Source organism: Xenopus laevis, chromosome 2L (genome assembly GCF_017654675.1).
Source record: "Xenopus laevis strain J_2021 chromosome 2L, Xenopus_laevis_v10.1, whole genome shotgun sequence".
In the NCBI taxonomy this organism is placed as follows: Eukaryota; Metazoa; Chordata; class Amphibia; order Anura; family Pipidae; genus Xenopus; species Xenopus laevis.
In genome coordinates, this window is record NC_054373.1 from 91644614 (window position 1) to 91670613 (window position 26000).

Genomic DNA, 26000 nt, shown 5'->3' on the forward strand with positions numbered 1-26000 from the left:
TGCCCCCTCCCCATGACAAGTGTGCATGCACAAATTTGAATCCTTCGTCCAGTCCGGAGCACTGAAGAATAGCACCCAGGAAATGTAAAAATCATTCATCTCCTGCGTTTCCCCAGTGCTTCAAACCAATGTGGATGCTGCTGGATGGCTTTCCACCCCAAAAATCCTGCTGGCCTAGGCCCGGGACTCGGGGGTCTTCCTACAAATCTGGGCCTGAAGTACCCCAAAAGAAAGGATGAACACAAGTGCAGATTAAATAGATATAAATAGTCCAAAGCAAAGTTTAAAAAACCGTGTTCTCCCATGGTGCTTTTAGCTGGGCACGCTGACCAGCATATTTTGTATGCCACCTGGTTAGTGAAGGGCGAATTTATTCGCCAGGCGCGAATTCACGGTGAATTTGCGCGATTTGCCGCCAGTGAATAATTCCGCGAAACGCCCGCGAAAATTCGGGCGTCAAAATTCGCCGGCGTCAAAAAGTTTTTTCACTGGCGTCAGAAATTTTTTTTCCTCCGTTTTGCGAATTTCGTGTGAAATTCGCAAATTTTCTGGCGAAGTGAAACGCCGCAAATTCGCCCATCACTACACCTGGTTCTGTTTCCCCCTATCCCACATCAAAGCCTGACCCAACCTCTTCTATCTTAACAAAACTTTTTACAGAGGTCTGTAGGACTTTAAAGGTGGCCATAGACGTTACAATTACGATCTTTCCTGGAAAAGATGTTTCCAGGAAAACTACTTTGTTTCAATACACACACATAGAGCTGAATTGTCAGATATACAGGTAGTATTAATTCTACATGTTTCTGATGAAACTAAGAATAATTGATGTTGGGGTGCCTTCAAAGGTGCACAATCAAAATTTTCCGCCCAGCCAGATTGACAAGCTGAACGATAGCCTTTTGCTGATATCGGCCGGCTCGTCTTCCACCATATACGTGTAGCGATTGTACCTGGTGGTCTAGTGGGGGGATGGCAGGGACGCCTTCCGCCCCCTCGGCGGGGCCGCCGCCCTGTGCTGTTTCTTCCGGTAGGCCGCAGGCCTCTGTTTCTAGGGCGCGTGCGGCGCAATGACGCTACCTTTAAGGCACAGGTTCGCTGGCGTGATGACCTTAACAGTTAAAATGTATAAATAGTTTGTTTGGGTGTTCTGACCTTGCCCGTTATAGGATTTGTTCCTGGTGCTGTTAGCTGTATTCTGATCTTGATCCTGATTCTGACTACCTGTTGTGACCCCTGCCTGTTCCTGACCTCTGTATCCTGATCCTTGCCTGAGATCCGACTATCTCTTCTGCCTTATCCATCTATTTGATCTTCCGGTTTTGACCCTTGCCTGCCTGACCACGCTTTGAACTCTGCCTGCCCAGACCAGGCCTGTTCCGACTACGATTCTGTCTAAACACCTTGCACCACGACCTTCTGCTCAGAGACTTTGCTTACAGCTGTGCCCCTTCGCTTGTTTAGAACCTTCCGCCTTGCACCTCTCGTTTTAAGACCTGGCGGCATCTGAGTAGCCGAGGACTCCTCCCGAGGCCAAAGGTGGCTGCTACAGGCAGAAGCACGAGCCGAGACCAGGGTGCTTGGCATTGGTTCTAAGTTCTGGGTGCCAACCATTACAATATGCACCTAATATTGCACAAAAATTCATTATGTGTGATATTATCGGTGCATCTATGGCAGGGGTCAGCAACCTTTACTATCAAAAGAGCCATTTTGCACCCTTCGTCCACTAAAGAAAAATAGTCTAGTGCCGCAAAACATAACAGTTTAGAAACTTTTAAAGTTTTAACCTTTTTTTAATTTTAACTGTTACAACATCAGAATACAACAAACAGAAGTGCAGTGTGTATGTGTAGGCCTACTTTGAAATAAATTAAACACTGAATAGCCCTATTAAATGTTATTCTTCTCATCTGTTTAATGTGACTTCTGTTTCTGAAGCTCCATGCTGATCTTCCCTCTCTTGTCTTGAGTGTGTGACTGCTGTAAGGACCATGATGAATCATATTGCTGTGGCTCGGTCTTGCCCGTCACTCCTGGGACGTCTATACAGCCCTCGCACCTGCTGGCGGCTTCCCGGTCTCACACTCAAGAAGCAGCCAGCAAGTGCAGGGGCACCTAGATGGCATCAGGCCAGGACTGGCAATCTGTGTGTTCTGGCAAATGCCAGAGGGGCTGCTAGAAGGTGCCATAGAAAGTCAATATTTTGTGGGCTGGTGTGGGCTGATTGGGCCTCTGTGTACCTGAAATGCCAGGGCCTATTTTAATTCTCAGTCCGGATCTGGACGACATGATGGCGAAAGCCGCAAGACAGAGCCGCAGCAAGCAGGATGAAGAGCCGCATGAGGCTCCGGAGCCGCGGGTTGCCTACCCCTGATCTATGGCCACCTTAACTCTTCTGCAAATTTGGCATGCTGTATTTGCAAAACCACCAAGTCCTTTCGGCTTCTGTAAAAAAAAAAGACCTTGAGGCACCCTTTTTAAGAAGAACACTGCAAGTAGATCAAGCAAGCCTGAGCTATTGGGGTTTCTACACATCCATACATGTATATATAATACTGTATCTATGTACTGTATGGCTAACGTTCTTTTCTTTGTAACCAAAGTTACAAATATAACTCATGATGAAAGAGCCATACATGATGCAGAGAATAATAATGCATTCTGAAAACTGTTTCACTTAAGTTTAATAAAGCTTTCGACACAGAAGAACATCTAACATAGTGAAGTATACTAAACATTGTGTTAACTTATGTTCATTCCTTCATAATACCTGCTTTATCAGGACAAAAGTGGAGCTTTCTGACTGATTTCAACCCTTGATATGGATTTTATAACCGTGCTTTCTACAAACATCATAGAAAGTGATTTGTCTGACAGGAGAGTTGCAGCTAATATAAAGAGTGATTTTTATCTATTGTGAGACTAAAGTCTCTGCTCTGTCTGAGTTTTCAGATTGTATATTAATCAAACACTACCACCTCAGTTACATATGAATCTTGAATAAGGCAGAATTAAGTATTATATCAATATAAGCCTTCAGAAACTGATGATTAACTATAACAGTTGACAATAGCCTTGAATCCTTTCTCTGACTTCTTATTTGTGGCATTGATAATGTATTTCACAGTACTTTTAAATTAAATATGCATTTCTGTGCTGGGCTCAAGTTTTACCCAGCTACAAATTGAACGAGAAGTTTAACAGAACACTTCACAGGCATAATCCCATATCTATTAATGAGAAACAAGTAAATTATATGAATGATTAATGGGTCAATTCTATAATGGCATAGGACCTTTGAGTGCACATTCTTGAGTTTAAAAATCACTGGGTTTAAATAAAGACATTGGACACCACTTTAGTTTAAACATATATTCTACAGTAGAAGGCATGAAATGCAACAAGACATTATTATGGGAAAACCTTGTACTGCAAACCCTAGTGTGTTTATGTTGCCTCTTTTCTCAGCGTTCAGCTTTATTTTGTTCAATAAAATTAGATAATAATGGTGTAAGATGATGATCTTTTAATGATAACCCCTTAAAGGAACAGTTCAGTAAAAAAATAAAAACTGGGTAAACAGATAGGCTTTGCAAAATAAAAAAAATCCCAATATAGTTAGTTGGCCAAAAATTTAATCTATAAAGGCTGAAGTGAACGGATGATAAACATTATAGCTAGAACACTACTTCCTGCTTTACATGTCTTAACTCTGAGTTATTCAGTGACTTTAAGGGGGGCCACATGGGACATAACTGTTCAGTGAGTTTCCAATTGATCCTTAGCATGTAGGTCAGATTCAAAAGCAACAGTTATGACCCATGTGCCCCTCCCCTCCCCTCAAGTCATGGATTGGTTGCTACCTGCTGCCTTTATACATTACATTTTTACCTAACTAACTATTGAAAACATTTTCTATTTTGCACAGGCTATTTACCCAGTTTTTATACCAAACAATTCCTTTAATGTAAATGAATACCATGCCCACAGTATTAACAGGTGACCCTATGGCCATCTTCTCTTGGTAAAATGGGACATACATTATAGGAAAATGTACTAAATTGTGCAGTTAATATCTGCATGTGCCATACTCCCTGATGCTATTGTTCAAATAACGTTGATAGAAATAATGGGTATGTTTTCCACATAAGAATGAATAGAAACAAAAAGTGTATATAATATTTGTCGTCACTGACAGAAAGGTCAGAAAGAACAGAAAGTTTGTACAAGATGGAATAGTAATGTTTTAGTTACAAAGATTGGTTGTAATGTTGTATATTTCGGAAATACTATTTAACCATATTGGCAACAGGAAAAATAATGTACTTTACCTGTATAGTCAATGACGAATCCCCCGCTGCTAACTGAAGCATCGCTGCGGAAAGCAAGGAAAAGACTGTTGCTACTGCTCTCTATTCTCTCGGGTAGCAGAGATCCATAGAAGCTACCAATGAGTGGGCTTAAGGAGTCTGGTCCATCGTAGATGTGCAAGAAGTCATAACCAGGCTCTATGCTGAAACTGGAATAGGAAGCAGATTGTATACATTGTCATTCATTAGGCTAGTACTACTGACACCCTAGTAAGAGACAACACTAGGTCAGGTTTTAACATTTCAGTGCATGCTTATTGATGTTGTCTCTGTTCCATGATCCTAACAGCCACATATTCAGCTACAATAATTTCTGAATACAGGAATAAGGGCTCATTCACACCAGCAATAGTTATATTTTAGTAAATTTAAAAGCAATCTGTGTTGCTGCTGGATTTTTCCTCATTATTCCTACTAAATTAGAGACAGACTTTTCTTTCTATGTCATTGTATGTCGGTCAGTGGATTAATTGTTATTCAGCTTTGTAGATCTCTAAAATGTTAATAGTTGGAACTAATAATGCACTTGAATTCCTTTTCAGATGTTGGATTTTTTTTTGTCACCCATCGTGCATAAATCAATTATATAGACAGCTGATTCTTGCAGTCAGCTAATGCCAACTGTATGGATTTTTTTGTACTTACTCTCTAAATGAATCCATATCTAAGACACAAAACTTTATCAAAGATCAGAGGTAACCAACACTTTTAGAAACTTTTTCCTGATTAGCTCTGATCTCCTGCTTCCATACTGAGAGAGAACCTCCCTAGGGCCAGCATAAACACACATACGTTGGCTGCCTATCTAATTAGAAAGAACCTTTCCTGGCCTGTGAAGAAGTGGATAACCCATGTATCACTATTGGTCCCTGGTATTTTCATAATTTGCCATTCAGAGTATCACACAGCTCCCATGATGCTATAAGTTTAACGTTAACTTATATGCTTCTGTCCTCTGGGGACCTTATTATAACTTTTGATCTTCTATACACCTTTAAAAGCAAATGACTTAATTAACAAATCCTGTCCATTAAAATGTCAAGAAGCACATTAGCAAGCTACATTAAATCCGACTTCGTTTTTTTGCAGCTAAGATGAGTGATGCAGGGCTCAGAGACTAGGTAAGATCTGGAATCGTTTTATTTTACAAACATGCGCTGAAGTTTTACAGGGAAGCACATTCTTTTATTATCCAAATTCTAAACAGAAGTAAGTCTTGCAACCATTTTTACAACTGTTATTTTAGGATGCTCCGTTATGATTGAGATATAAAAAGCAAATTTACATTTTTTAAATAGTGCTTTTGCCATAAGCCTTAAGAATCTGATGCAGATGTGATTTTGAGTGGTTGTTTTATATCTGAGATTCCATACAAGAATGGGACTCATCGCAACAATCAGCATTGTTTTCAGATAATTAAATCCTCCCTTAAAGGGGATCTTAAAAAAATGTTTTCAACACATTAATAAACATATCAACTTGTGTTAAAACTGCTGTGCAGATTAAAAGTTTCTTCTGCTTCCTCTGTGTGCCATCAGACCTGTTCCTTATCTTCCTATCTAATATTTGAATTCATAGCTAACAACTGCCTGCTAGGCTGCTACCTTTTTCAACAGGCTATACATGCCTTCAGCAGCCAGGTTCCACAGAAACTCATGTCTGGAATGAAAGGATTAAAGTAACAGTTCAGTGTCAAAATAAAAACTGGGTAAATAGATAAGGTGTGCAAAATGAAAAAAGTTTCTAATATAGTTAATTAGCCAAAAATTAAATCGATAATGGCTGGAGTAAGCAGATATTTAACATAATAGAACCCAACACAACTTCCTGCTTTTCCGCTTTTGAACTCTGAGTTAGTCAGTGACTTGAAAGGGGACCATGTGGGACATAACTGTTCAGTGAGTTTACAATTGATCCTCAGCATGCAGCTCAGATTCAAAGCAACAGTTATGAGCCATGTGTCCTTCCCTCAGGTCTCTCATTGGTTACTGCCTGGTAACCAATCAGTGGAAACCAAGAGAGCTACAAAGCAGAAAGTTGTGTTCTGGTTATTATGTTAGACATCCAGTCACTCCAGCCTTTATACATTTCATTTTTGGCTAGCTAACTACATTGAAAACATTTTTTATTTTGCACAGTCTATCTATTTACCCAGGTTTTTATTTTTATACTGAACAATTCCTTTAAGCTTTAATGAAATAAAATAGGCAACTATTTTGTACAAGATAATTAATCAGGTTGACATTCTTTGAGCTTTTTTTGTCGAGTGAAAACGTGTTCAATCTTCCCATTTGGAACAGTGGGTTGAAAAAGGTAAAAACAGAAATAATGACAACTATATAGCGTGTATACCTTTCTGCACCAAAATAGAATAATTTAAAATACATTTCAGTCTGCCATAGCATAAATTATAAAGTTTCCTTCTTTTCAAGGAAACCCAAATTAGAGTGTTGCAGTACAAAGATAGAAATTGTACACATAAGTGTAAGCATATCTGCTATTTTATAAATTAATAAAGATAAAACTTCCCTTGGATAGAAGTAGAGACATTCCCTCAAAGTGAAGATTAATTTACTGTTTGGACTTTGGCCCAGAAGCAAGTAAGAATATGTTGCTAGTCTTTTATATTGAGAATAAACATTTTTTTAGCAATAACTTGACTGATGGACACCTTCAGTCTGACCTCACTCTGTGAAAATGAGTTGTCTATGGACAGATGACTACAGTCAAATGTGTTTATAGAAATCATATCAGTCTTCTAATTTCCTAATATACACATTCATAGAACTGGAAAAATATTATCTTTACTTGAAAAACTTCATAAAGCAGCTTTTTTCAAAATCATTCTGCAGTCCTACTACTATTCATTCATGATTTAGGAGTATTCAATACATGATTTATCATAGAATATTTTGGTGATGGTGACAGTACATACATGTTAAATGACAGAGCAATCACGTAGTCTGAGGACACAGTTATCTTCCAGTCACATTCCTTCATTGGAGGGTATGGCTCAGGATACTTAGGAGACAGGATGACTCCAGTTGGTCCACTAAAGTTACCACCACAGGGGGCTGAGAAGAAAGCAAACAGATATTTGCATTTACAAGTTTTTTAACTTTTCTCCCTGTAGCATTAAATAATGAAAGCTATATTACTCATTGATGTTTATTAGACAGAAATAGGATTTTTCACAAAACACAGTCAGATCCAGTATAGCTGTATGGGATCAGTAGAATCGCACCATTGCACAACCTTGGTCCAACCACTAAATCACATCCCGATTCATCATTATAGTGTTGTATGTGACTGAAATGCACCAATATCCTGTTACATGAACATGTGGTTATGTCAGATAAGATGTTTCTGCTGTTGAAACGAAATGAAAACTGTCCAGGCATTGTTTGCAGTGTGATTAAAGCCTAAGTTCTGCCTAACATCATGAAATATTATTATTGGCATAAGTAAAGCAATCCTTTACTATGTTTTTCTGATCCTACGTGGCAATTTGAAATTAACTTTTGGAAGTGGCAAGTAGCTTGGTGTCCAACGTAATATACATTTTCAATTTAATGCCCACTTGAAACCTACATTATAAAAAGGGTGGAAATACAGAGAGAATGGCATAGTGAATATGTGAACGACAACACATTCATTAAATGCTAAATTTCGAGAGGAATTTCTTGGTGATACCATAAAGACATGTCAAAATGAACAGAGAGCATTAAACATCTACATCTGTCCATAAAATATCATTAACACATACCAAAACATTTATTACATGATGTCAAAGGAAATTAAAGTATGTGATGTACTGTATAACGGTTAATATGCTTTTGCAAAAGACACTAATACATATCTATTCTATAAAGAACTGTCCATACTTTTGCAATGCCAATTCTAATTGTTTTTTTTATAAAGAGAATGCATAATGCCCTATCAATTAAGAATGGGTTGATAAGGGGTCATTTACAAACATACCAGCAATGCATTAAGCTTCTTAATGCTCGTGCATTTTCACATGGTTGCCAGTGCATTCATCCACGGAGTGCAATTGTGCCTTATTTATGCTGGGGAGCCCTTGACCTGGCAGTAGCTTCAGGTAGCTACCTGGCAAATGCCAGTTTGAATGCACACTTACACCCATTCTAAAAATGCTAGACACAAATTGGACCTGATTTGCTTTAAAATGCAAGTGCTATTGCATCAGTTTTGACATTGTGGTGGATGCAACTGGAATTATGGTTAAAAAAAACACATGGTAGGGGTAATTTACAATTGCAAGTCCAGTGTGCCAACTGCAATTTAGGACACAAACACCATGTTTTTTTTCATCTCAATACATGAATATTGAAAATCGTGCCAGTGCGTTTCTGGGATAAAACGTATCCAAAACATTGTCTAAATGCTAACAAGTGTGCAATGCACACAGGTGACTATATGTGACACAAACACCAGTTTCAAATGGAACTTTTCTGCCCAGTGGACTGAGCACAAATCTGTAAGTGTAATCTGTAAATGCTTGTGCTGAATGGGGCAGTTCCTAATAAAAAATGAATAAATGTTGTTTTGTGTCCACCAGATGAAGGTCTTGGTGCTTGTCCCTGGAGTAAAATGGGGGTATGGGCTGAGCATAATGCTTGTGAATTGTGAATTGATACCTTGGAGACATGGGCTGGCCCAAGAGGGTCTTCGGGGGGGGGAAGCACAAAACCAAGGACGCTGGAGAGAAAGGAGAATTGAGATTCCAGCTGGACCTAGTGGGGGCAATCATCTCTCACATGTAGGGTCAGAATATGATATTGCTGTTTTGCATTGTAATAATATTAGAAATTAAAAACACCATGTTTTAGGACACACCCAATAAAATTAATGCCAGTTATTGTGCTTGCACCTTGGCATGTATCTGATGTCTGGTTGGTGTCACTTCCAGTGGGTGTGGCATATTCTTTAGCTACAAGTCTGCTGCATCTATTGACTGGAAATACACCATTGCCACATTCTCCTGTATTCTGACCAGGAGGCAGGAGGAAGGGAGTGGCACTGAGTGTAGCTATCCAGAAGTGCAAGGAGCACATTTTGACTAAAGGACCTTTAATTAAAGGGATTTTAGTGGCCCTGAAACTTTGCAAATAACCCCTTTAATATTATACACCTACCTACATACCTAAACTGTTTAGTTAATACGACTACAGCTGTAATTATTTTTCCACAATTGCAGTTGGAATAAATAATATCAGAGCCAAAACAATTCAAAAAGAGGAATTAACATTTCATACAGTAGCTATTCTGGGCATCAACAGAGTCTTCACTTCAATTAGTATATAAGCTCAACTGGGGAGAATACTCATGATCAGTGTTTACTGCAGTACCAGAAGCATTTCAATTCAAGCAGACTGAAAAATCAATGCTTTAAGTCTGATGTACCAAAGTCAATCTGCGTGTCCAACATTCACACTATTGATTGGGGAATATTTGCTTAGTCTTAGTACAAGAGTAACATGTAAGCCATGGTAGGTATAATCCAGCAACTTTACCCTAAAGCTACCTATAAGTCAGCATTGAGCAAGCACTCTGCCTCTTTCTTAATTATACATGCCTTTGCTGTGAATGTTATGGCCTTCAAACACAAGCACTTGTCTCAGTGGGGAAAGGTGATTTAAAAACTAGTTAGGAGACAGGCTCTTTTAGAAGCCAAGAAAAATTGACTGCTAGCTGAGAAATCCGTACAAACCACTTGCAAAGTCCAGCTTCTGTAGAGTAGAAGATATTAACACATGAAATAACATAAAAAGCTTTGAGACATAACTGCAGTCTCTATAATCATTTCCTTGTTTCAGTGCTTTGCATGCAGTATATATCACTCTGTAGTTTTACTTCTTAGAGCTAATTTTATCCAACAAATTTAACGCAATATAAGGAAATATAAAATAAGAAATATACTCGCTGGTAGTGAAAGGCCAATTTATTTAGAAGAAAAAAAATGCTAAGATTCAGGACACTACTTCTACCTACCAATGGCCTGGGTCAATGTGCATATTATTATTACTGACTCTGATCTGTTTGGATATACAGTACCAATTGCAATACAAGCAATTTTAAGCACAGGCACACATAAACACAGCGAATATTGGTTTAATATACACTTAGAAGGTATAAATATAATAACAATTACAAGGTTTATACAATGTCTAATATTGCAGAGCAACCAATCAGATGCTTGCTTTTAAACATGTGATCAGTAAATAATACCTGCTGTGGGTTTAATTAAATTAATCCCATAATGGTATCTTCTTGCATAAGATTGTTAGAATTGCCATATTTACTGGACTGACATATTTTTTAAATCAGTACCACTGCTGCACAAGGTCACAAATCTATGAAGCAAACTGTAAAGACGTCTTCTGATCATTAAATTTATATTTCTGACTGTACTGTTTCCTTTTTGTTCTTGTATTGTTCAAGCTCTTCTCATTGTTAGTAGGCACTCCCCTCCAACCTATCTTTCTGCTGCTCAAGGTCTTTAGCAAACTGTGGCTGGGGCCTCATTTAAGCAGCTTTCCTTTTTTTATTGAAAGGTTCAACTAGGCAGATCACTTGCAATATACTGTTCTTTCATGTCATAACAATTACTTGCATTATTCATCAATTCAAAAACCAGGAAAGCATCTAGATGAACAATGTAACTCTGCTAAGCTTGTTACATGTCATCTTAGGTGTAAAATTCTTTTTTCTTCTTGCTGTTTGGTAGTCACTAATAATACTACTTTCAAAGCATGAGAAAAGAGTGCTGCCTGTCATATCTGTGATGGAGAGGTCTCTTGATAGAATAGCTTCAAAACGAAATGGTGGAAATCTGTTCTCCTTTTTATGGTTAGTTTTCCTTACAAGCAATGTATTACACTGCCCCTCATTAAAATCCATGCCACAATGCCAGTATTATAATCAACAAGAGCTGAACTGAGCAACTTTTGTTTATATCTTGCTTTTTGTTTCAAAGTCAACTCCTGGATGTTGCATTGCATATACAAAGGGGCGATGTTTAATGACAGTTTATCGTACAGGGTGGGATTCCTCTCTAAATACAAATGAACTAATATTAAAACACACACGCACACAAACACAACACACTGTAGAAAAGTAATTAATATCAAAAGTGTGCTTTCAATGCAATGAAAACACAAAAAAATGGGCAATTCACCAGAACTCACACCTCATTGTCATATGTATGCAATGCAGCTATTGCATATTCACTTACTCTCTTTTGTAATTTTGCTGTACCTGTGCCTGTGCCTGTTTATGCCACAATTGCTTTCCTATTATTTCCTGACTTGTTTTTGGAACCTTGCTCCCTACAGTCTATGGGGTATATTTATCAAAGAGTGAAGTTAATAGTGAAGTTCCGCCACTAGAGTGAAATTCCGCCACTCTCCATTCATTTCTATGGGATTTATATAGGCGTATTTATCAAAGGGTGAACTTTCACTTCACCCATTGATAAATACGCCTTTCAAAATCCCATAGAAATGAATTGAGAGCTGCGGAATTTCACTCTAGTGGCGGAACTTCACCCTTTGATAAATTTACCCCTATATTTCTGCCTGCATGTGTATTTTTGTTTTTCTTGCCTTTCTGTTTCTGTGCTGAATTAATTCTCTGTTTCTGTTACTAACAGAAATCCATAGTGCTGCAAGAATCAAGGTAAAAAAATTGATAAGTCAAATGGGAGTGTGGTCACCCTGACTAAAAATAATGATTAGGCTATAAGAGACCTAAATCATCTGTATCAGATGTACATTGTAAAGATTTATAGTAAACCAAGAGATAAGAAATCACCATATGTACATGTTTAGGCTGATACAATACCTTACATCTCATTCACAAATTGTGGGGCAGGGTGCCATTTGCACCCATCCCTTATCTTATGATACAGTTGGAGTGCAAAATTTGGTGCCTCTCCCATGACTACTGCATTGTAGCTGGCAATGCTGTATTCATGAAGATTCAGTATAAGGTGCAAGCAGCAGACTGCACATTTCCACTGGGCACAAATACTCTGTGGGTAGGTTCTAAGAGGTGCAATTTTGTGCATAATTGTGTTCATTAGGGATCCATTACTTGTACCTGTGGGATTTGTTTTTTTACTTCCTGAAACGCACCATTACTGGTGTTGTCAGGAATTTCTCATCCAAGTGAATGGGTGGAAATAAGAAAAAAAAAGTGAAAGGGTGGTGGCAGGTGGCTAATCTGTCCACTGAAATACACTGATGGAGAAAACGACACCTGTGTCATGGCTTTCTGTAGAAGCATGAAATTAAGCTGTAGCTTTAACCTATCACATTTGCAAGTAGTATCATAACATAGAACATAGGGGCAAATTCACTAAGATTCATAGTTGCGCCAGGCGCAACTTCGCCGCACTTCGCCACACTTCGCCAGTCGTAGTTTCGCCAGCGCTTCGCAAATTCACTAAAATCCGAAGTTGCGCTCAGGGGTAGCGTAAGGTTGCGAAGTTGCGCTAGCGTTGATTCGCTAAGTAAAGCGAAGTTACGCTAGCGAAGGCTAATTTGCATACCGCGCGAAATTCAAATTTCAATGGAGGAATACGTATCAGCACTACAAATGACTAGAAAACCTTCAAATCATCAAATAAAAATTTTATTTTGCCCTACACATGTGCCCACTGTCTAGGTAAGTTGCCATGAGTCAGGAAATGTAGGGGGAAGGAGGGGAGCCCCAAAAATTTTTTCAATCTTTTTCAGCCTATTACCCATAATGTAGAAAACACGCCAGCGTTTTTTGGGACTTAGAAAATTTTTTGACTTTTTTTGAAACAATCCCTATCTACTCTATTGCGCTTCGCCAGGTCTGAGGTGGCGAAGGAAGTCTAGCGTAAAAGGTAGCGTTCAGTACACTGCGCGCGTTAGTGAATTTGCGTAGTTACGTCGCTAGCGAAACTTCGCCAGGCGTAAGGGTGTGTAACACTAGCGAAACTACGCCAGCGTTCGTTAGTGAATTTGCACAGTAACGAAAATGACATACGCTAGCGAAGTTACGCTAGCGTTCGGCGCTTCGGCGCTTAGTGAATTTGCCCCATAGTATCTGACTCTCTTTTTATATACACAAAATTTCCCTTATGCTAAATTAAGAAAAGATTAAGTTGAAACTAGTATTTTAGTTATTTTAGTTACATACTAATTTTAGCACAATGCATCTGTGGAATGTTCTCTTTTCAAGATACACACACATATTTATATGGAGGCTTCTCACTTACTCACACTCCTAGACCGGATGGCCGTCATGGCGGTGGGGTGGGATTTCTTCTCTCCCCCAAATGTAGGTTTCAAAATCTAACTACATCGACTTCTCTCTCCTTCACTTCTTTTGAAGTCCACAGCATACGTTTGTTTTCTCCAATCTCTCTGCGTGTTGCTGTCATATATCGCCCCCCAGGTCCCTACTCCACCTTCTTGGATCACTTTGCTGCCTGGCTTCCATACTTTCTCTCCAGTGAGACACCTGCTCTCATTTTAGGGGACTTCAACATCCCCATTGACAACTCTACTTCTGCTGCCACCTCTAAACTTCTCTCTCTAACAGCTTCTTTTGGTCTTTCTCAGTGGACCGACTCACCTACCCACACCGAGGGTCATGCTCTTGACCTTATATTCTGCCACTCATGCTGCCCATCCAACTTAATTAACTCTCCCTACCCTCTGTCTGACCATCATCTACTCTCCTTTCAGATACTGCTTTCACCTGCACCTTCACAACCATCTCTCTCTACCCACACGTATAGAAACCTTAATGCCTTTGAACCACAACAATTATAAACAGTATCAGCACAATCCATATCTCATATTAATACTCTCTCCTGTCCCAATATGGCAGCTTCTCTCTACAACGATGCCCTTTCAACAGCACTTGACTCCCTTGCACCGTCTACCACCTGTCACAGCCGGCCGGCTAAACCCCAACCCTGGCACACTAGTGTAACACGGTACCTCAGAAGATGTAGTAGATCAGCTGAGCGACGGTGGAGAAAGTCACGAACTGATCCTGACTTCATCCACTTCAAATTCATGCTCTCCTGCTATAACCAAGCTCTATCATTAGCCAAAGAACAATACTTCTCTTATCTAATATCTACTATGTCCTCCAAACCACAGCAGCTGTTTGCCACATTTAACTCACTCCTATGCCCCCCTCCACCTCCTCCACCTATTAATGTTACCGCCCAAGACCTTGCTCATTTCTTTAATGAAAAAATCGATCTCATTAGGCTGAGCATACCGTCCGACAACAATCTCAGACCAACGTGCAGTCCACTCACATCTACTTTGCACTCCTTCACCCCTGCAACTCTAGATGAAGTTAGTAAACTTCTAGCCAGCTCAAAACCCACCACCTGCTCCCTTGACCCCATACCCTCTCGCCTTCTCCACCCAATCTCTGATTGATTACTGCAACTTACTCCTCACAGGTATTCCAACAAGTCACCTTTCACAACTCCAATCTATTCTAAACGCGGCCGCTAGACTCATTCATCTAGCTCGCCGCTCAACATCAGCTGCTCCCATATGTATGTCCCTTCACTGGCTCCCAATCTCTTCTAGAATCAAATTCAAATTACTTACACTCACATTCAAGTCCCTTAATAATGAAACTCCTCCCTATATTTCATCTCTAATCTCCAAATACACTCCTTCACGAAACCTACGCTCTGCTTCTGATCTTCGCCTCACTTTTCCTCTGGTCACTTCTGCCCATTCTCGTCTACAGGACTTCTCTCGGGCTTCTGCTTTTCTCTGGAACTCTCTGCCACAAGCTGTCAGACTTTCTCCTTCTTTCCAAACTTTCAAGCGCTCCTTAAAGACCCATCTGTTTAAAGAGGCCTATTTGATGTACCTTAATTAGTCATTGCTGTATCAAAAATGACAAAGTGTTTATACAATCCTAATGTCTCAATTGTACCCTAACCTTTTAGTTTGTAAACCCTATTGTACTCTGTAATCCTTGTCTGTTATCCACCATTTATTCCCTGTTTGCTATAACTGCAGTAAAGCACTGCGTATCTTGACAGCGCTATATAAATAAATGATGATGATGATGATATATATATATATATATTTCACTTTTTACCTATACAAATGGGAGGATTGGGATTCCAGTAGAACCTGTCTGCAATTTGCACACAGCTGATTTTTGGTTCCCCCTCCAGAAGGTATCCTGGGTCACACTGAAACACAATTGAGTCCCCCGCATCACGACTGTCTCTGCTACGGCTGCCATTTTGTGGTATTCCAGGATCATTGCAGGATGTAGCTGTTGTCACTAAAAGCAAACAAAATAAGGTGTTAAGAATTATCTCCTGCACAATTGAGGAAGCGAGGATTAGTGAGTACATAAAACGGAATACAAATTTCTGTCACTTTAAAGAAAAGATAGTGGATTCATAGGATAATCCCTAGCAAAAGTTTACAAAAGCAAACACAGCAATGGAGTGAAATACCATTTGGAACAGACATTATCTTGAAAAAAAAGTAGTTAAGTCCATGTCTGTGGATTCAAAATCAGGTAGGAGGATAGTATTCTTCATAGAAAAAGCAGCAATCATAAACAGTTAAGTATAGTCAAATACAGCCATAGACACATACACAGAGATAAATTTATCAAGGGTCAAATTTCTAATGCATGTGAGTATGGGGTCATTTATTAAAAAAAATTATATATGTCAAACTCGGATGAATTTTACCGACCCGAAAATTTCAATAGAATTCGATTTCAATTTGACCAAACTCGATTTGCATTTTCTCTCCAAAAAAACTTGAATATTAGGAAGGTTACAGACATCTCCAAATTGGACACTGGGCCACTCCCAGTGACCAAATTATCCCTGGCTTTAACTAGACTTTCATCTAAGGTCTCTGCTTAGATGAAAGCCTAGTTAAAGCCAGGGATAATTTGGAAAGAGTACTAAACAAAAGTAGAACAGATAATAGACATCATATGGTATTTGTTGGACAATATCATTCCCAGAGTGATAATATTCGCCGTATTCTATGTAAACATGTAAAGGATGCATATCCTACTATTTCAGATTTTAAGCAATCACCTATACTGTCATTTAGAAAGGGATGCAACATAGGCAAAAAAAAGTCACACGAGCAGTAGTAGTGCCTCCACCTGGACAATATACTTTTCTGGGGCCACCAATGATAATATGTTTTGTTGTAGGGGATGTTCACAGTGCTTTGTTTTAACTGGAGCTACTTTTATAAGTCCAGTCACTAACAGAGAATTTAAAATTAGAGGAAACTACTGTTGTGACACCAATTATGTGGTATGCATGCTAATATGTCCATGCAATCTCATCTATGTGGGTGAATAGATTTATTCTGCTTATTCATTGGTTACTGTTTTGCACCTTTTTTTCATTAAATCTTTACTTTATCATGATGTCTAGACTCCTAGGGGCACATTTACAAAGCTCGAGTGAAGGATTCGAATTAAAAAAACTTCGAATTTCGAAGTGTTTTTTGGGCTACTTCGACCATCGAATGGGCTACTTCGACCTTCGACTACGACTTCGACTACGAATCGAACGATTCGAACTAAAAATCGTTCGACTATTCGACCATTCGATAATCGAAGTACTGTCTCTTTAAGAAAAACGTCGACCCCCTAGTTCGGCAGCTAAAAGCTACCGAACTCAATGTTAGCCTATGGGGAAGGTCCCCATAGGCTTGCCTGTGTTTTTTTGATCGAAGGATATTCCTTCGATCGGTGGATTAAAATCCTTCGAATCGTTCGATACGAAGGATTTAATCGTTTGATCGTAGGATTAGCGCTAAATCGCTCGACTTCGATATTCGAAGTCGAACGATTTTAGTTCCTAGTCGAATATCGAGGGTTAATTAACCCTCGATATTCGACCCTTAGTAAATCTGCCCCCTAGAGTCCTGTTTGAGCTCTGCATAATTTAGCACCCACTGCATTACTAGATCTGCTTCCATAATAGTATGCAGATACAAAATAGCATTATAAAGACTGCCCAAAGTCTTCACTCAAATATGAAGAAATTTGGCTCACTTAACATCACCCATTTATCTCTCCTGCCTCAAAAATCTCCTGTTCATGCATGCCCTGTATAATTAACATTTTGGTTCATTAAAAGGCAACACAAGAAGAAGTACAGCTTTCTTTCAAAGAGCACAATGGCTATGCACATTATTTCTTGTAAGCAGATAACTCATTTCTATCTACATTTTACACTGGGCATGAAATCAATTAATTGGAGACAATTCAGCGCCATGGTGACGGCGGTGACCTGAAAGAGGGATGGCACAATCTTCACTAACTTTCTGCTATCATTTAATATTAAAATGTACAGGTTCAATGGGGAGGAGAGTCTGCCAGAATCTTTTTCTAATGTAATCTTATGTTAGAGAAACATTATTTCTTTCTTATTTGAAGAGGCTTCTAGGAAAGGGAGGACTTGCTTACAATAGGCTTATGAATATAATTTACTTTTGCATGTTAATCACTAAAAGATAGAAAAATATATCTGTGCATGTTTAAAGATACAGAACAAGACACGCTAATTAGAAGTAGAGGAGAAATAATTAATAAAGAGCACAGAGCATTCCTTCTCTATATATTTGATTATACATGACATATGGAGATGCCATATTGCTAGTCTTGGTAAAGGGAAAACTGAAAATACACCTTTAGGTCCATAACAACAGAACCCTGAAGACTACCAAATATGCTATGAATTAGAGAGTCTTGGCTCTACTACTGTCACAATTATACTGACTAAAGCTTGCTGCTTTTGAAACCTGTGAATAGGGTCACGATAAGAAAAATATATTATAATTATTTTTATTATCTCATTTGTCAATGCACGTATAGTTGCTCTGTAATGTCAGGGGTGGGATTTTCTCTACTGCCCAAAATGTGATCTTGTTGGTTTCAACCTAACTTAATATGTTATGTTTGGACTATGCCCTAAAATAGCAGCTTTATGCAGAAAGAGTGAATAAATATCTCATATATTTCACTTAAAGAAAACATAAAACCCCTACCTGAAAAATGGATAGAGAATCCTTGTTTGCTGGTAAAGAAGTCTGTGTTGAACTGCAGTGTAACAGAGTTAAAAGTGCTGTGGATATCCGAAGGCAAAATGGAACCACTCAGTTCCTTCATTAGAATTCCACTCTCCACTGAACCATCCCAGATCTTAAGAACATCATGTACTTCCTCTGTGTGAAACACCGTAAAATGTAACCTGGTTAACAAATATAGAGAAAAAAATTAGGTTGTTTTGACTGAGCTTGTGTACAATTAAGAGGTCTCTGAGGCCTAAAGATTGTTTTCTATTATTATCTAATTCTTGAAAATTAAATGTACTTTGTTATGGAGAGTTCTCAATATACAAAATATATATATAAATATATACACACCTTTAAAAAAATAGAGTAAACCAAACTAAAAAAAAGAGGGGATTACTAAGAAAAGTCATTTAAAATGTTGTTGTAAAAGTTGAATTTCAGTTGAATATTAGTGATCCGCTAAAAAAAAATCACAGAATATGTTGTAAAAATTGTTTTCATTTTTTTTTATAAATGAGATTTAACCAAATATGAAAAAATCTTTCTGCTATAACTGTATATAAACAGACTGTTAATATTCTGTAATGGTTTCTGAGTAAATGTAACTACTCCCTTTCAAGTAAAACACTGATTACAATAAGGAGTGAGCTGAATCAGAAGTTAAGCAGAATACTTACAGGTTTGTACTGATGGAACATTATATTTGAATGTGACCAGACAGACAATTGATAAAATGTTTATCTAAGTATATTCAAACTGAAAAGATGCCATTTTTCAAAACTTAGACGAATGTCAGGAAGGCTGCAACTAAAAATTGATCCCTGGACCTCTCCCAATTCAGCAAGTTTTATGTGGCGAATAGTCGAATTCAAGTTCTTAAAGGGCCATGATAAATCTCGAAAATCAAATTAGATTTTTTATTAAAAAACTCTAAGGGGCCAATTCACTAAGGGTCGAATATCGAGGGTTAATTAACCCTCGATATTCGACTAGGAATTAAAATCCCTCAACTTCGAATATCGAACTTGAAGGATTTAGCGCAGATAGTTCGATCGAACAATCGAAGGATAATTCCTTCGATCGGACGATTAAATCCTTCGAATCGAACGATTCGAAGGATTTAAATCCAACGATCGAAGGAATATCCTTCGATCAAAAAAAGTTAGCCAAGCCTATGGGAACCTTCCCCATAGGCTAACATTGACTTCAGTAGCTTTTAGATGGCGAACTAGGGGGTCGAAGTTTTTTTTAAAGAGACAGTACTTCGACTATCGAATGGTCGAATGGTTGAATAGTCGAACGATTTTTACTTCGAATCCTTCGATTCGAAGTCGAAGTCGTAGTCGAAGGTCGAAGTAGCCCATTCGATGGTCGAAATAGCCCAAAAAAAACTTCGAAATTCTAAGTTTTTTACCTTCGAATCCTTCACTCGAAGTTAGTGAATCGCCCCCGAATTCAAATAACTCCCTAGTTGAAAAGGACAGTTTTGACCATAAAAAAACCCTGAAAATTTGAATTTTGAATTGGAATTTTCAATTTGACCCTTGATAAATCTGTTAATACACTCGTCAAGTTGAAACAGTGGTCCAGGTGCATCAGGTCACATGGTGGAATAACCAACAGCAATACCATTGAAATGGGCTTCAGGCACACTAGAAAATCCATTTGGCCTAGAAATGTAAAGTTAAAAATATATATCTATGTGTATATATATATATATATATATATATATATGGAAAATGTATATGTATAGATGTGGGAAATGATACCCTGGGCTTTTAAGTACTGGGCAATGGAAAATGGGAATCTGTTCCTTTAAGGAAAAAAGTTTGTCATGCATATCAGTTTTTTCCTTGTCTGCTTCTGCTTTAAATGTCACTTCTGGTAGCTGAGCAGTTAGACCATGACTAAGTGCCCAGGGGCATGATAGCATAGGGCCATTAGGAGATGCTCTTTTTTAATGTAAAGTAATAAATGAAAATTTTCAACTTTATGTTTGTGGTCCTATGGATTTTCTAGTGCGTCTGAAGCCCCTTTCAATGGTACTGCTACTAAAATGTTTATCTGATCTCATTTAAATCATCATGCCAATCTGCCAGTGACTACAAATGGATATAGTCACTGGTCACTTAGGGACAGATTTATCAAAATGTGAGATGAGTGGGTGAATTTTTCTGTGGTGAGCTCTATATATAAATCTGCCCCTTAGTCCAGCTGGATTACTTCTAGTGAATATATAGGGTTCATTTTCAAGAAAGCCAAACAAGCAGATTTTCATCACCGCATTAGACAGTTTTAGAACTCAAGCTTCACAGCAGAACTGGAGGAGTCTTTATTTTTAATCTTTGTGAAACTGTAAAGTTTGCATTGCAGCTTGTTATGCTTTTAGCCCTTTGCACCAGTACAACACTGGCCATAAATCAGCAATACAAACAGGGAAGCTGGGGTTCTCCTCAATGAGAGAGATGACCGTGGCCTAGATTTACTCCTCAATGACAAGGATGGATTGCTGACAAAATACTACCAAAATGTTTGTAAGGGGAATGTCAGTTCTGTAAAGAACGTTTAAAACATGAATTATACTAAATTTACATCTAGGCCATGGTCATCTATCACATTTTAGTAAAGTGTGGGAGATGTGAAACAGGTAGAATTGTATGCAATGCGGGTTAACTATATCCAAGGCTTTTGCCAAGACACAGATCACCGAGTAATCTATGTTAGAGGATTTGTGATGATGATGTTGTTAGTGAATGTTCCATGATAACAGTGTTCCATGAGTAGTGTTGTTTTTTATTTTTAAATACAAACAGCTGGAAGATAGCGTTCTACTTAATTGAGAAAGATATAATGCCAGAGTTAAAGGTATGTCTATCTAAAGCATGAAGCTTTCGTTCTGATCTGAGAATAATTTTCGCCACCAGTTATACAGCAGGCTCCATTTTCTCCTGTGTGCAGAGCAGATGAATTCCTACAAACATTTCATGTACAGCCAGTATACAAAATCCTGCTTGTTTTTAAGCTGTAAAAGCAATGCTTTGAGATGAAGAGAGAGAAATTGAAAGACTTAGGTTTTCCTATGAGATACAGGAAAGGTATGAAGCCTATGATAAAAAGCCCTCTAACGTCAGTGGAGAAATTAAAAACCTATTGTGGTTTTATGTTATTACACTCTGTCAAATCTCAGCCAGCTTTTCAGTGATTAGCATACATTGTAACAAGGCACCCATTTGCATTTATATAGGACTTTCATCCAAAATTGCATTCAACTGTACCTTACAATCTCATCCAGAGAAAAGGGGATTTAAGATATCTGCTTTAGCACAGACACTGAAATGAAGCCCATAGATTCAAGCAGACAACCCACTAACTACCTGCCCTCGGCCTGTCCTTTTCACCCTGACTGTCAGTTACACTCAGACAGAGGGAGTCTCTGGTTGTTTCTGTCCTCTGCACATAAAGGTGCTTGTGACAAAGAACTGACTAAAATGATCTGCTCTACATACATAGGAAAATAAGGTACTGACAGATCAATCATTTAAAAATGTGAGGATATTATAAGTCCCAGAGGAGTTCCATGACCATATAAAAGCATGAGGCTGATCAGGTCATGGAACTCTAAGATGATGCCCAATATCCTTATATTTTACAAAAGAGGTACATAATTTATTATAATACAGACATTTGTGAGTCATGTGACATAAATTACATCACTAAGCACTGATTATAGCTGATGACATCACTATTTATAAGGAGGCACTTAGGTTATATAGTTCATTAAAATAGATGATCAATCATTCTGAATGCATTTAAAATGGCAAGTAGGAAGCAATTTCTACAAACAGTATATTGTGTACACAGCTTTAGATTTTTGAAAGAAAATAAAATATATATGTGTATATATATATATATAAAAGAATACTTGTGGTTTCCGCACACCACTGAATAAAGCAAAAAAGGTCCTAGATGTGGACCGAAACGTCGGCCTGTTTTTAATTAACTTAAATAAAATTATGGTTTTAAAATAACCTATTTAAATGCTCCCAGTGTGCACTCATTCTCCCTTGCAAAATATATATATATATAATACACAAAAGCCATGAATATCTTGTAAATTATATCCCTATAAACGATGAGTTCTGTTGTCATCAGTTATAAACGATGAGTTCTGATTTCATTTCTGTCACATGACTCCCTAAAACGTGTGTATTATAATAAATAAAGTACCCCCAGTTGCAAAATATGAGGATATTAGGGGGCCCATTTACTTAGTTCGAGTGAAGGAATGAATAGAGACCATTGAATGGGCTACTTCGACCTTTCGAATCGAACGATTCGAACTAAAAATCGTTCGACTATCCAACCATTCGATAGTCGAAGTACTGTCTATTTAAAAAATTCTTCGACCCCCTAGTTCGCCACCTAAAACCTACCGAGGCGAATGTTAGCCTATGGGGAAGGTCCCCATAGGCTTCCTTACAATTTCATGATCGAAGGAATATCCTTCGATCGATGGATTATAATCCTTCGAAACGTTCGATCGTAGGAATAGCGCAAAATCCTTCGACTTCGATATTCGAAGTCGAAGGATTTTACTTTGACGGTCGAATATCGAGGGTCAATTAACCCTCGATATTCGACCCTAGGTAAATTTGCCCCTAGAAGTTACCTCGGAGTTCCATCACCTGTATAAAAACACTCGGCTGTAACCCCAGCCTTTCTCAAAGTTAGTTTTTTTTGTAATAAATTTTCTATTTTTTTAAGTCCTGTAAGTGCCACTTTCTCTATGTTTGATTTATAAAATTGCAACAGAGTGAGCACCCAGGCAAGAATTTACCAAGTAACGAGAGTGCTGGATATAATTTACAAGATATTCATGGCTTTTGTGTATTATATATATGTATACATACACATATATATTTTATTTTCTTTCAAAAATCTTAAGCTGTGTACACAATATATTGTTTGTATAAATTGCTTCCTACTTGCCATTTTAAATGCATTCAGAATGGTGATTACAACAGTGTGTATATATATATATATATATATATATATATAAATCCTAAATTGCATATGTAAATTAGGGGCGGGTAGGGAAATCACTTGACTTTTTGCATATGCAAATTAGGATTCGGATTCGGTTTGGTATTCGGTCGAATCTTTCACCAAGGATTCACTGCTTCGGCCAAATAGTGGATTTGGTGCATCCCTAATATATATATATTATTATGTAAGGTATGCTAGACCTCAGATACATGTGCACTCACAGTTACATCACTGTCAATAGTACCAGTTTTATGGACAAAGATTTCAGCATTCATTTCATAAATTATCCCACGGTTTGATTTAGTAAACATGCACAGAACATAACTGTAATTATATTAAAACACCCCTTTACTAATACTACTGAAATAAAACCAGTTTATTTGGATTACTTCTGTGTTTTATCAAGTGACTCTTTGTGCCTGTTTATTGTATTGTATGCCTTCGCTTTACAAGCTGATGATGAGCAAGAAGCCCCATTCGTGTAGTGATTAAGAACCAATGAAAAGAAACAAGGTGTGAAGAAAGATTCAGACTGTGTCTCTGCAAGAACATAGCATTATGTGAAATGAAGCAGATTAAGTGAGCACAGGGTGACAGATTATACATAGGAAGCCACAGAGATACTTCCTTAACTATAAGTGAAATAATTCATTTACAGCCTACCAGGGAGGGATGGGAAAAGATCTCTAATAACAAAGTATAATATCATTTGGACATGGCAGAAAATTCATTCTGACGGCAAATACAAACAAGTATTCGCCACCAAGAGCCATTTACCTACTTTTTGTGGAACTTTAAACCCTTTTTTATCGAATATTTTTCTTATGTCTTTTATTACTGTTCTTTTTACTGCTATGCCTCTTTTGACTGTACAGGTATTGGATACGTTATCCAGAAACCCGTTTTCCAGAAAACTCTGAATTATGGAAAGGCTGGCTCCAATAGACTTATTTTATCCAAATAATCCAAATTTTTAAAAATTATTTTCTTTTTCTCTGTAATAATAAAATAATACCTTGTATCCAAACTTAAATATAATTAATCCTTATTGGAAGCAAAACCAGCCTGTTGGATTTATTTAAGGATTACATGATTTTATAGATGACTTAAGGCATTAAGATCCAAATTACGCAAAGATTCAATATCTGGAAAACCCCAGTCCCTAGCATTTTGAATAACAGGCCCCATACCTGAAGTATATTCCATATATCACTTTTAATCAACTTGACTTGTGTGCAATTTATATATTAATGCATTCAAACAGCTGAGGAATGGATAGAGTGATATTTCAGTTTTCATTGCTAGATCAGAAATGTTTAATGCCTCCATATTTAAAAAGGAACCATCACATCAAAGTTTTTTTACCTATTTCTAGGGAAATTAATATACACACATCTATTTTACCCTTTATTAATATAGTAACACATTTTATAAAGCGATTAACTAAGATTGTTTTTCACACCAGTCTCTTCACTAGCAGTGCTTACAATCCAAGCCACTGTCAAATTCACACAACAAAAACTGTGGTCTATTTTATTTTAGAGTAAACAAAAGTGCCTTTATGTTTTCCAGATATGAGGAGAAACCACAGATGCTGTAAAACTTTTTCAGTTAAAGACCCACTTCAAGTTCCAACCTTTAGCCAGGGACCGCCATGATGGTTTTATGCGATTTATAATGAATTGGTATGTTTGTAAACATACCAATATGTTTATAAAAGCAACATAATAAAAATGCTGGTGATATTTTTGCACATGAATTGTTTGTATCTAAGGTGATTTCTTATTTTTATTTGGGGTGACATCAAAAAACCATTTGGGGACAAAGGAAAACTACAGTTTTTCATCAAACAGGGGGAAAAAAATCATCATCCCATCCATGCCAGGGATTTCAATGTTTTCTGGCATAGCAAAAAGTTATTAAAATAGGGGCATTTGGGATTCTGCTGCCCCAGTGTCATCCATTGCACTGGAGAGGGGATAAAATAGCCTAATTTCTAGCTAAAAATTAAATTCAGTTCTTAAATCAAAAAGTTAAGGTACTTGCCTAATGAATAAAATGGCAATGGATAAATAGGTGCCATTAGTGCTCAGGGCAAAATATTGCATTTGCCGAACTCACTCATTTTCACTCATTTGCTTTTACTTTTGACCACAAAATACATTTTATGATTTTATGACCAGCACAAAATGATTTCTGTGAACACTATCATTTTAAAGTCACAAAATAAATTATGTGAACAATTAAATATCCGTTTGCAGTCACAAGATTACATTTGTGCTGTCAAAATAAATCTAAAAGGTTATTGATTTTAGAAATATATATTGTGAGCAGTAAATATTTCTTATTTCATATTTATATAATAGATTTTTGTATTTATGGATTCAAAATGTATTTTGTCATGTCTAAGAAGTTTGGCACCGGAAAATACATTTTTTGACTGTAAACTTTTTTTTGGGTAATGACA

At 37.6% G+C, this 26000-nt stretch overlaps 1 protein-coding gene across 3 annotated transcripts in view; it reads right to left on the minus strand.

Moving 5' to 3' along the window:
- The window catches only part of LOC108708254 (CUB and sushi domain-containing protein 2-like), a 591784-nt gene that overhangs the window by 85158 nt on the left and 480626 nt on the right, over positions 1-26000 (minus strand). For all 3 annotated transcript variants that reach the window (XM_041582174.1, XM_041582173.1, XM_018246760.2), the window contains 4 exons: positions 18461-18663; positions 15516-15707; positions 7309-7447; positions 4335-4522 (listed from right to left, as the gene is read on the minus strand). In XM_041582174.1, the coding sequence (XP_041438108.1) occupies positions 4335-4522; positions 7309-7447; positions 15516-15707; positions 18461-18663 (722 nt within the window). The remainder of the gene's footprint in view (positions 1-4334; positions 4523-7308; positions 7448-15515; positions 15708-18460; positions 18664-26000) is intronic.